The 11,968-nt window shown below is 44.0% G+C and overlaps 2 protein-coding genes across 3 annotated transcripts; one reads left to right on the forward strand and one right to left on the reverse strand.

Moving 5' to 3' along the window:
- Nucleotides 1–457: 457 nt before the first annotated feature.
- PMM2 (phosphomannomutase 2) lies at nucleotides 458–8,671 on the reverse strand. The gene is made up of 8 exons (XM_075105326.1): nucleotides 8,507–8,671; nucleotides 8,024–8,135; nucleotides 7,207–7,283; nucleotides 6,160–6,251; nucleotides 5,330–5,429; nucleotides 4,319–4,394; nucleotides 3,076–3,191; nucleotides 458–1,519 (listed from the first exon to the last, which is right to left on the reverse strand). Exons 1-8 carry the CDS (start codon nucleotides 8,573–8,575, stop codon nucleotides 1,415–1,417), a joined length of 747 nt encoding a protein of 248 aa, XP_074961427.1. The 5' UTR covers nucleotides 8,576–8,671; the 3' UTR covers nucleotides 458–1,414.
- Nucleotides 8,242–11,916, forward strand: TMEM186 (transmembrane protein 186). 2 transcript variants are annotated; one of them, XM_075105328.1, is made up of 2 exons: nucleotides 8,242–8,348; nucleotides 9,741–11,916. In XM_075105328.1, the coding sequence occupies exon 2, from the start codon at nucleotides 9,744–9,746 to the stop codon at nucleotides 10,476–10,478; it is 735 nt and encodes a 244-aa protein (XP_074961429.1). In that variant the 5' UTR covers nucleotides 8,242–8,348; nucleotides 9,741–9,743; the 3' UTR covers nucleotides 10,479–11,916. The 2 variants fall into 2 exon arrangements, with proteins under 2 accessions (XP_074961429.1, XP_074961428.1); XM_075105327.1 differs by lacking the exon at nucleotides 8,242–8,348 and adding an exon at nucleotides 8,615–8,743.
- Nucleotides 11,917–11,968: the final 52 nt, after the last annotated feature.

An 11,968-nucleotide genomic window follows, 5' to 3' on the forward strand; every position in this document is an offset into this window, starting at 1 on the left:
ATATCTGCAGGTAAGTGCACGCAGGTGCTTGTACTGGAGGCTGAAAACAAATCTGGGTTTGGTCCAAGATGTTTTGCATAGGTAACTTTCTGCAAATACAGGAAACAATCATGCATTAACTAACCAAATAATGAGATACATTGCATACGCACGTGCACAAAGCAGCAGCTATTAAAATCTGGCCATCTTTAACGAGCCTTCCGGCACTACAGGTGGTCCTGGTCCAAAGTCTGCTCCTGTTAAAATGGCGGCAGGCACAGAAGGGCGTTAGGAGACAAGACAGTTCTGATGCATGAGGGCATCACAGCCCCCCTCCTTTTTGTAAGCCCTTCTGGGGATTTTTGTTTGCTCACAAAGATTGTGTTGTCCCTTTTTTTACCGTGTAAGTATCACAGACTTAGAACCGGAAAGACTCAAGTCAATCATTCCTTTGTACAGACAGGCAGCACACAACAGGTCTGCGTTATGTATTTTATTTGCCAAATGACAAATTGAGACAGTAATTTTTCATTATAAAATGAGATTTTATTCTCCTTTACTAAATTAAACTGTTCATACACAGGATTACTTTCCTAATGCCAGACAAGAAAAGTAATACTAACAGTTACAGCATGACAGTGTAAGGTAAATTTTAATAGAAACATAGTTCAGGTCATTTTTCTTAGTACTAAAATCTCATCTACCCTTAACATCTTACCAGGGAAATCAGAAATGCCATTAGTGATAGAAAAATGTTTTCCTACTGTGCTTAAGTTGTTTTAATTAAAGGTTTTTTTTTTTAAGATTTAAAAAACAGTCTGCAAAAAGTGCAGGTACTGTGAACTGTACTGTGCGTTGGCACCGCAACTGTACCGAGGAGGTAACTTCAGCACCAGTTGGTCCAGTCTTTCCAGTGGTGGTAGACTTGATGCACCTTTTGACCATGAGATCAGGGACTTCTGGCTCAGTTCTACCCTCCTGCCCCCAGAAAGAAATAAAACCTGTCTCTCTTACTCATCTTCTAGTTTTAAACAGGAAGTCATGTCTTTATACCACAAGGTAGTAGTTTAAAAACCAACTCTAAAACATTCATCTTTTAAATAGCAGCTTCAAAAACTAGGGATAAAGCCTTGCAGGCCAATTTTGAGACCATAAATCAACTATAGGCAGATTATTTCCTGCCCCCCCGCCCCCACCCCCAAATCCACAACCAGTGAAAAAGAAAACAAAGTACTAGTGTGAAAGGATGGTGCTAAATGAGCTCTGCTGTATTCCACCAGTCAGCAAGGTTCCCTTCAATTAAAACATTTCCCTTCAGTAGTGACTGACATGCAAAGCCCTTGCTATTTGTGTTCAATTACAAAAAACAATACAAAGATGTTTTGAGTTATTAAGCTGTCTTAACCGTTTTGTAAGTATGAATTGTAAAAACCTTTTATTTAAAAAATAGCTCTTCACAGATTCTTCTGGTATCCTGTGGGCATGTGACGCTGTGGCCTTCTGTTCTGGAGTCTGTGAAAATTTCATAGTCGTTCCCTCCCTGAAAACAGAGGGAAGATTTAATTTTATTTAACTTAACAAATAGCCACAGTCTTGGGGTGGAAAAGGGACACATAAAGGAAATTATGGAAAGAAGAGACATACACATTTATGTCTGAGATGTCTTCTAGAAAGCTGAAGAACTGCAAACCACCATTTTGAGATGTTACATACTGTGTTTATAGCACCCCTGTGCTGAAACACCTGCTGAACGCCACAAACACTGTGTGAGAGCTTCCCGACCTGCACGTTAGCGCTGGTAATTTAAGAGCAGAACTGTCTGTAAGTTTAGCCATGTTTTTAGTTTGGTGCAGCAACCCAGTAGTCGCTTCTAAAAATTGTTTACTTCTTAATATTAAGATGTAAGGCTTGTTATAGAACACTACCAGCCCATGGTATTTGTAACTTATTTCCACTACCCTCTTCCTTCCAACTGGTTTCCTTTCGTTTCGGTTAAATCATTGTTATGACTGCTGATCCTTTGCTATTGCAGTAGTGTTTTGGCCTTGCTAGCTATTGGTCTGATGGACATTTGTAACTGGTTTCTAATTGCAGGAGAGTGATGAAAAGACCCTTTCACAGCTGGCTCGGGGAACAAAGGCACAAGCAGAGATTCCTGAAAGCCGCACCTTCCTGCTCCTCAGGAAGCAGTACCTAATTTTTGTACGTTGTTTCCCACACTGCTTTCCAGTGTGTCAGCAGCAACTCCTGCTACTTGAAAACTCTGAAAATGCTGCACTGCCAATTAAAGGGTTTAAAATCAACTGTCCATAAATTCTGAGCCAGAGAGACAGGTGATTACTTTTGCAGCTGGTGTCAAGGGGGGGGAAAAAAACCCTCTTTCTTGTAAAACTTGGCTTTTATAAATTACAAAGAACTTTAATTTTATGAACTTAAAGTTACAAAACTCTAAGTTCTTATAAAACTAAGCCTGTTCTTGTAAAACTTAGCCTGACACTGTCCCTTGGCCATGTCCAGGCAGCCTTCATTTCATCCAAGTCCTTGTGCTTGCTGTTGCCCTTGCTAGCTCTAGCCAGGTCTCTGCTCAGCATTTTCAAAAGCCTCCAACTCACCCTGCAGTGGTTTAGCTCTCTTCAATGACTAGGGAGCAGGGATTATATATAATTGCAGTTCCTCAGCGTGGAGACAGACAGAGGGGTTAGCAAAGGCACAATATTAAATTTGATGGAAAATAAATATGTTTAATAATCACCAGCCAACACAAGGCATCTATCTATACTAACTGAACAAAAATAACAAGTTCCGTATAGCCACATCACCTAGGTTTTTAACATAATTACAGAAGTTCAATTTAAAAACATGTTCCAGTATTAAGTCTGTCAAGAACACTGCGTTCACTTCAGGAAATAGCCATGGGCAGGGATTTTTCTTCTATCTCCCAGCTTTATGCTGACCAGTAATGCACAGCCAGTTAAACGCAGACATATGTTCACATTTATAGTCTGACTTCTTGTCAAGCATAAGGCTGCTGCAACCTACAGTGCTTGTGGTTTAAAACAGAATCTCTGAAACATATATACAAAACAATATACTCACTGGCATAGTCTTATCTCCAAAGAAATAAATAGTCTCGTATCCATCGTTGGCAATGATCCCTAAGCAGTACCGCTTATCCCAGCCATCTGGGAATACATCGAAGCTTATCTGGCCTCCTAGGACAGACATGAACCAAGGAAATGTTGTTTTACCACATTTCTGAGGGGAGAGTAAGGGAGGGAAAACTAAACTGGGTAAGATTTATGGTAGAGAGCGCTCTGCAGAAGTGACAGAAATGTTATGAGGCCCTGGAGTTAAGCCTTACACATACAGGAAGTGTTTTATAGGATATCAGTTACTGCAGTTGTGATTTACAATTTGCCCATTAAACAAATATGAAAGTCTTAGTGTGTTCCTAAATGCTGCCTGCTGTCAAACAAATGGAACCCTTTTAAAAAAGTTACATTTAAACCTTCTACTTTGAGAAAGAAACTACATGAACGAATGCAGCCATCAAGTCTTATGCAAAAGACTTTCTAAAGCTTCTGCAATAGAAAAAGGAGGAAATCAGCCTTTTTAACACAGCCTAACAGGACAACAACTGTTCCAGTTCCAAATCCTTGGACTTTACTAATACACAAAAGTGTGATTCCCAGTCAAAGTGGGTGTCAAAAAGGGATTTACAACATGCTTTAGGAGAGCTATGCTGGCAGTTCATTTCTGCCTTAGTGCTTCAACACCACAACTCTAATGGGAACCATACTTTTTTATAATTCTGAAAAATAATAATGTGGTAATATACTGGGGAAAGGGAAAAAAAGAAGTTTGGAAAATTAATTTCCCCTTATTACCACTTTTCTCTTTAAGCATGCACTTGCTTTTGGATTTTCTTTCCTCTCCTTCCCCCCCTTCCTCCCCCACAATGTAGTTAGGGAACTAAGAGCCAAGGGCTACTGGAACTGGACTGATGTAGTATTTCTCACCAAGACTGATTCGCAGAAACAGCTCTTGACTAATCAGAAGCATGTAATGTGTTTCAAAATGAGCAGAATCAGTCACAGAACTGACATCAGAAGACAACGAACTGATGACAAGCAATGAAGTTCTCTTTGATGGATTTCAGTTAAAATGTACCAAATGAAAGCCTAAGAGGAAAAAGAGGCTTAGTCATGCATGCAATGCCTGCAACCACCCCCAGAGAGAGAACTGTCTCACAAGGGTATGTCAGACCCATAAGAGGATATGGTTTAAGTGAAATTTAAATGAAATGATGTTTTAAACATAAGTCTTTTAAATGTTATACCTATAGAAAATGTGAGGCCTTTTCCTGCAAATTCTCTTCGTAAATCGGCTACAAATTTCTCTCTTATATGTTCCTTCTGTTTAAAAAACAATACCAAACCAAACGTCAGTTACATGCTGTGTTAATTCATCAATAAAAAGATAACCCAAAAAAACCACCCCAAAATATCCAAAGGTCTAAGTACTGGGATTATATATAACTAATATAACTGTATTTTATTATTACTGAAAGCATGCTGAGAATATTGCCACTTTAATCCGTTACCACCTTGTAAAAAATGAGAGCAATGCTTCAACTCCCAGTAAAATTCAGTTTTACAAATGGGGAGACTGAAGCATAGGAAGAGTTTCAAAACTGGTACTGATCTTCTGAAACTACATATTCCAGAAAGGGTATTTTCAGAGTGCCTTGGGCGTAGATATCTTTCAGCATCCATTAACTGAGTCACAGGCAAAGACTGTTTTTGAGGAAACAGATTTCAGTTTTTGTATGAGGTCAGAAACAGTGGTTATGGAGTAGCAGGGAACAGAATTCTGATCTCATGGCTCAGATTCATTTCAGCCTTGCATATTTAGCTGTGTACAAAGAAAAATACAGTTTGACCTCAACTTTTAAATTCTGCTTTAAAGAGTTGACAAGAGAAGTAATAGTTTTACTTATTTGAATGGATATGGGCTGTTTATACTAAGGAGCACTCCAGGTAAGTATGGTTTTGTCTATTACAGGGTTTTTGAGGAACCCTGTGAGTCAAGGTAGGATGTTCGCTGCTCTGGATACAGGGTTAAAAGAAATGTGAGCCAAACCCACCCCTTCTGCAAGTAAACATTAAGTATTGCAATAGAAAAGCTATTGAGTATTTCCTGAAGTCTGAACTAAGAGGTTAGTCAAACCACATGAAAAGGATTAAAATGAAAAAAATTGCACAAAGTATAAAAGCTTTTTAAAAATCATAACCTGGCCACAACTGCCTCTTCTGGAGGAGTTGGATATTTTTCAAGAGTTGTAACTCACTTTATCAAGTTCATAGAACTCAACTCGTTCTTCCTGGCTGCAGCTTCTTCCAATGGGGGACACATTTAACATCCCGTTTCGGAACTCAATAAAGGTGCCCCTGAAAAAGAATTTATACACTAGACAGAAAACAGATGAAAAATTGCTCAAAAATACTGACTATCACAAAGAACTGCCATTTAATTCTGAAGACAATGGGAATCAGATGTGTCCTTCAGCCTCTCACTGTACGCAGAAAAAACAACGTGTAGGAACTAATACCTCTGGCGTCCAGGAGTCTTTTGGACTTTTATTTGAATCTGCCAACCTCAACGTCATCCTTACTGACTTTTAAAAGTATGATTTGGTTTTAAGACTGGAGCATCCTGTCAACCCAACGCTCAGATGCCGACAGGCCAGCCTGTCAGCTTTGGGGTGAAGCGGCAACATTTAGAGCAGTCTTGGCAGTGTTTCTAGCTAACCTCCCATGTGGTGTGTGTTGATATCTTGAGCAGCTGCACCCTCACATGTCACACAGAACTGATCTTACTGCACGCTTCCAATACCTGGAAAACATTATACTGCTAAATTCCAAACACATCAAGGAAATACTCCTACTTCCAAACTGAACTGCCTTCCCTTTTAAATAAAAATGCTCAAATCAGCATTTCAAATCCCATGCTTCAGTTGGGATCTTGTCTTTGTACATATGGATTGAGCTCTGTTTTGTGTATACAGTGTTCCTAAAACACAAATAATTAATTTTTGGCTGAGCAGCCTGCTTTACGTATCGATGCTCAACACACTAACATGGAGAATATGGTGACACTGAGATGCATGTACGCACATACCTTTTCTTTGGCAGTTTAATCTTTGCAATATAACTCAGGCAGTAGTTGATTAGATCTTGAAGTATGTCCTCGCCCAGGTGACCCTGAATATTCTGACAAAATAAATACCATTCAACCAAGGGTCCAGAATTCGAGGTTCTAAAAACAAGCCACATGGAAGACACAGATATTGGATAATCAGGCATGGTTAATACCACAAAGGAACATGCCTTCAATAACTACCTCTCAGTTGATGCACACATGGCAGTAACTAAAGGCTCTCGTTTTTCTATTTCTTTGTTTTTTTTTAAATCATAACACCAAACTGTCATTTAATGTGCTCCCTACTAGTATTTGCTTTAGAAGGAAATAGTGTGGGCCAAAGACAGCAGACCTAAACAAAAAGTTGCGGTGAACATCTACTGTAGCGAAGCGCGAAGAAATGGAGATCGTTGCGCAATGAACTGGGAGCCACTGCTGGAGTCCGCCATTTCAGCCAGGGTCATTTATATTTTTAATCTCCATTACTTATGTTGAACCAATGAAGGTGACTAGGGTATCTAGAACCAGATGTATGCTTACATTAATTTAGAGTATCTACCTTCTAGCTTATGCAACATGAGAGCAATGCACTCCGAATTAATACTACAAAGCAGCTACAAAAGATCTACAAGAAACTTTGTGAACCCTGAGGCCCAACAGGTATCAGCTATGAAATGCCATGTACCCCAGGAACTCCAGGAGCAGAAGGCCTGGCCATGTTTCCTATGGATAAGCCGAGGGAAAGGCTGTTCCAGGATTTTCACTGTTCTTATTCGATCAGACGCTCCAGACTCCAATAGCTTTTGGTTTTGAGACTACCCCAAAGAATGAAGAGCAAGGTGCAGACTGTCATTACATGCGTCAGAGTGCCAAATGAATGATCTGCTATAGAAGCAACACATGAAAACAGCAGCAATTCTGGCCTTAGTTAGAAGGGTGATGATTATAGAGGACTGCAGCACAGCAATAAAGAAAAGCCTTGTTTAGAAAATTTCTCTTTCACATGACTGGAAATTTCACACTTACCTGTTTGCTCAAGAATTTCCCATCTTTGTATGCTACAAGACCATTTTCTGGAAAAACGTAGTCAAAGTTTTCAACCACTACAACCAAACAAAAAGACGGTAGCTTATAATTTCCCCTGTATGTTTAATGCAGAACTGCCTTTCATGTTAAATCGGTTAAAATACAGCAAACATTAGGTCATAAAGCATGAAAGATTCAGCAGCGTAACATCGAGCACAAGATCAAAACCACTCTCGTTTCTCTCCAGGGTTAACACACACCTCAAATAACATGAAGTCTTTCAGTTACCTGTAATTTTGGTTAAAGGCTCTTCCTCTCCTGCAAATATGTCTCTCTGCATTAAACGGAAGGAAGTAACACCTCAGATACTACAGAAACCTAGCACACAGCCTGGCAATGTTACTGATCTGCAGCAGATGTCAAGAGTTGCGAGAACCTGACTACGATGCAAGATCATATTGGCTTACTGGAGACCACTTGTAAGCCAAACAAATTCTGAGTCATCTCGGCATTACAGAGTGCTATCAGCGGCATCAATTAAGTGAAGACCATTAAAGGTGGTCTTTTATAAAGAGAAGTCTCTCAAAGGGCTAAGGCAAGAGTCCGCATTGTAACCCCACAGTAAATAAAAATCAGATCCTTCAGGGATGAGCTAGACACCTGAGCAGCCCGCACACGCGTATGTTAGGTGCGCAATTCCATTTTAAAAAGACAACGCAGGGAAGGAGGAGAATGAAAGGGTTTAACCTACACGTAACCTTCACAACTTCCTTGCAAGCAATTCAGTGCAAAGGATTGCATCAGTCGCCTTCCTTACCGTCATCGCCAAGCTGCTCCTTAATCTTCTCAAAATCCGAACCGCCCACCACTCCAACTTTCACCTTCTGACGCAACTTCTGCAGAAACGCGGCCATCTCCGCTGTGATTTTCTGGGTTCCAAAATAAAACAATTAGATTTGTCAGTATTCTTATGATGAGACCAGCAGCTCTATTCCACAATCATCATTAAAAACCAGCATTACTGCGCAGAGCCGCAGAGCTGTAAGAAAAAGGGAGGATTATTTTTTCTTTTTTTGCCTTCAAGGGCGAATTAGGTCCGCACACCGAGCACCACGGAAACGGACGCCGGATCCGACGTGCTTGTGCATTCTGTTCCCCAGGGCTGAGGGCCCTGAAACACCAGCCCGCGCCCGCCCAGTGCCTCGGCCCGGGCTGGCGGCACCGGCAGACCCTGCGGGCGGGGGGCGCGGCCCGCGGGAGCCCGCACAGGGCGCAGGGCACGGCAGGCCCCGGGACTCGCCTGGCGCGGGGCGGTGAGGGTGCCGTCCACGTCGAAGAGGCAAAGCGCGGCGGGCTGCGGCGGCGCCATGGCGCCCCGCCGGGCGGCGGGACGGGACGGGACGGGACGGGACGGTGGCAGCGCGCGCCCGCCGCGGGGGAGGCCGGGAAGCGGGGGGCACCGCCCCTCCCGCCGTGCCGCGCGGCCGTTGGGCCTTGTGGCGCAGCCGCGCTCCCCGGCAGCGGAGCCATGGCGGCGGTGAGTGAGGGCGGGTGGCGGCTCGCTGGGGGCCCTGCTGCCGGCCGAGGGGCTGCGTCCCCGTTCCCTTTCTTTCCCTTCCCTTCCACCGGAGCCGGGCGCGGGGCGAGCGGTGTCGCCCGTGAGGCGCCGGCATCACGTCCGGGCCGCCTCGGGAGGAGCAGGAGGCGGTGGCGCGCGGCCCCTCATGGCCGAGTAACGATCGAGTAACGGCCGCGGGGGGAGGAGGGTCGCGGGCGGCTCCTCACGGCCGACTGACGGCCTCAGGCTGCGGGTCAGGCCGCCTCTGCGGGAGCCGCTGCAAGGGCCGGCGGCTGGGGGGTGCTGGGGGAAGCGGCGTCTTCGCTCGCTGCCTTCTTCCGCCGGCGGTGGGCTCGCTGTGGGGCGGCGGCGCCCCTTGGCCCCGCTCCGTCACCGTCCGCTCAATCGCACGCCCTTGTGGACAAGGCTGGAGCCCCATCGCGTGCCCTGCAGCGCCAGGGCGGCAGAAGTTCCCCTCGTTCCTTTCCCCTTCCGCTGTCCCGCAAGTCCCTGATGTCCGGCCCCTCTTTCGGTGTCACTCGCGCTCTTCTCCCCTTCACGCTGCTTGGTCCGCGGTTCCCTGTTTCCCTAACATTGGTACTTAAGCAGTTATTTAACGTTTCACTGGCCGGCAGCCTCAGCTTCTCTTACCGCTTTGCTTAGAAGCGACCCGTTTGCACTTTGGTGTTGCTCAAAAAGAGAGAGGCGGGGGTGCCATAAGGGTGCGTTCAGCAAGTGAACTGTGGTACCGGGTGCGTTATGAGAAATGTTTTCCCCCTTCACCAGCTGGGAGGGAGGCAAGCACGAATGCCAGTTTCCTAACACCACTAGTTCTAAGTGTAAGGTTACAGTGAGCCAGTGCGGGGAGGCCTGTGCTAACTGTCTTCAGGTGCTGCGAAGGAGCAGAGGTTGAGCTAAGTGTGATTCGGTTACAAAGAAGACTCAAATGATAACCTGTGGGAATATTTCCTTGTAGGCTATGCTCTGCAGAATTAGGACTAAAGTCTGCGTGGCACCATCTTTTGGGAGATGCCTACAAAATGAGCTCTGGACAAGGTCATGGCAAAAGGAAGATGCTCGCACACCCTGGATTTTTGGTGCATGGGAGTGTTTGCAGTCACAAAAATGGCGAGTTAATGGTGCTAATAATTTTTTTGGGAGAGAGCGAGTGTCATCTGTGTGTCTGTGCCATTTGGCCCCTGCTGCTGTGGTCCGACAACAGGCTGTGGCTGACAAAACAGAAGAGTTCAAACTGGTCTACAGGTTTCCGGGGATTAAGTACTGCAGGATGCTGTCTAGGCTGAAGCTGTTGCAGACTGCGACCACCACGATCATGCTGCCACCCATCAGCTACCTCTATCTGCAAGACCAGGTTTCTCAGAATATCCTCTTGTATACAACTGGCATTGCACTCTTTGCTGGTGCAATGTTGTATGGTATGAGCTACTTTTTCAGACGAATTATTGGATTAATCTACTTAAATGAAACTGGCCGTACTGTCAGAGTGGCCCACTTGACGTTCTGGGGAAGACGGAATGACATTTATTGTCCCATAGAGACAGTGATGACTTTGGATGAAGTTGGAGATAACAAGGGGGAGCTACTTCTCCAGTTCAAACGGTATAATAGTACAGAGATTTTGTATTTTACAATTAAGTTTGGCCAGATTGTAGACAGACAGAAGTTTACTCAAATATTTGGACAACTTGAGTGATACAGCAGCTATTTCAGTGATTTTTCCAGTGATTTTCCTTGTTGTATGTTCATTGTGCTTATTCTGTGGAGTTTAGTTTACCAAACTGACGTACTTCAGTCATTTTCCTATGTGAAGCCTGCTGGTAAGTGCAGTCAGTTAGAAAGTAGGAATGGTAAGGAACAATCCACTGGATTAATGTCTGCAGCTTGTTTAAGGAGTGAGAAGCATCTCTTCCATGTTGGGTACAGCAGTGTGTGTGGTGTGCTGTCACCAGCACCTCTAAGTCTGAACTGTCCTGCTTGGAACATGCAGCTGGAGGCTGAACTGCTGCTGCTGACCCTGACTGTTCCTGCTGGCCTCTTAGATTGTTTTTAAATGGGAAAAACTCTTGGAAATGGAACACAGTAACTCTGCCAGAGCATCCTCACTTAATAATTCATTGTTTCTCTTAGTGAATTTTAGGTTGACTGGGAAGCCTCTTGAAATTAAAACTTGTCTCATACATACATATGATAAATAGTGCTGGATATCAGAGAGATACACGCTCAGACATTAATGAAGCAGAGGTAACTGGGAGGAGCGGTACAGAATGCTGTGTAAGGTGCATGGGGTCTCTTGGCAAGGTCTTCCAGGATGTGAACGTAACTGGGCAGAACAAAGGCGCATGTCGCAAGCCGTGTTGACAGTTCAGCTGCGAGGGTAACCTACAGATGGGGACAGCATCTCAGGAGCCTCTCACAGACATTGCTTTCCCATTGTAATAAAGGAAAACATACCTAAATGATGATGCTGTGTATTACGGGACAGTCTCTGATCCTTCGCTCAGTTTGGATCCTAATGATCACCTGAAAATCTGGAAGTACTTGTCCTTCTTTGTATATATTCATGTTTGTGTGTGTTTTGTATGCGTGAATGACATTTAATCAATGCTGTAACACTTGAGAGGCAAAAACTTCAGTAAACATTGCCAAAATTATCTTGGACTATGTGAATTCAGCAGCATTGTGTGACCATGTTGCATAGGAAATGAGTCATCTGTATCCCTTGCTGTGTTTGCCTGTTTGGGTGTATTTTACCATCAAAAGCTCTCTTGCCAAATACCCTTTTCAGTCCCTACTGCCCCAATCTGGGTTTACCTAAAATGAAAAGAAAAAAGGTATGGCACCTAAAAAATGTGTATTTTGTGTGGTGTTGAACTTGCAGAGCTGTCGCCTAAGCACCTGTGTCTGTGAAAGACAGTGGTCTTGTTCTGTGGTGGTAGTATGATTCCTCCTGTTCCAAACCCAAAACCTCAGCAGGAAGGAGGAGCAGGATTTAAACCTGAGACAGAATCAAACCTCATCACATGTAACATGTAACTTTTTTTGAGTTGTCAGAAGCAAGTTAATTCCTTACATGGCTCTTCTGGCTGTTATTGTATGTGAAACAATGACAAATAAACCGACCCTGACCAACAGAGACATTCAGTGTGTTCTTTTCCCTGTTTCTTCCTCATGCATATTGAAACT

This window comes from Phalacrocorax aristotelis, chromosome 10 (assembly GCF_949628215.1).
Source record: "Phalacrocorax aristotelis chromosome 10, bGulAri2.1, whole genome shotgun sequence".
Classification (NCBI taxonomy): domain Eukaryota; kingdom Metazoa; phylum Chordata; class Aves; order Suliformes; family Phalacrocoracidae; genus Phalacrocorax; species Phalacrocorax aristotelis.

Coding starts and splice junctions, on each gene's coding strand:
- PMM2 (XM_075105326.1), bottom strand. CDS start 8,575: ATGGCGCCGCCGCAGCCCGCCGCGCTTTGCCTCTTCGACGTGGACGGC. Junction 7,284..8,023: donor GGAGCAGCTTGGCGATGACG/GTAAGGAAGGCG, acceptor GTTTGGTTGTAG/TGGTTGAAAACTTTGACTAC. Junction 6,252..7,206: donor GGAAATTCTTGAGCAAACAG/GTAAGTGTGAAA, acceptor TTATTTTGTCAG/AATATTCAGGGTCACCTGGG.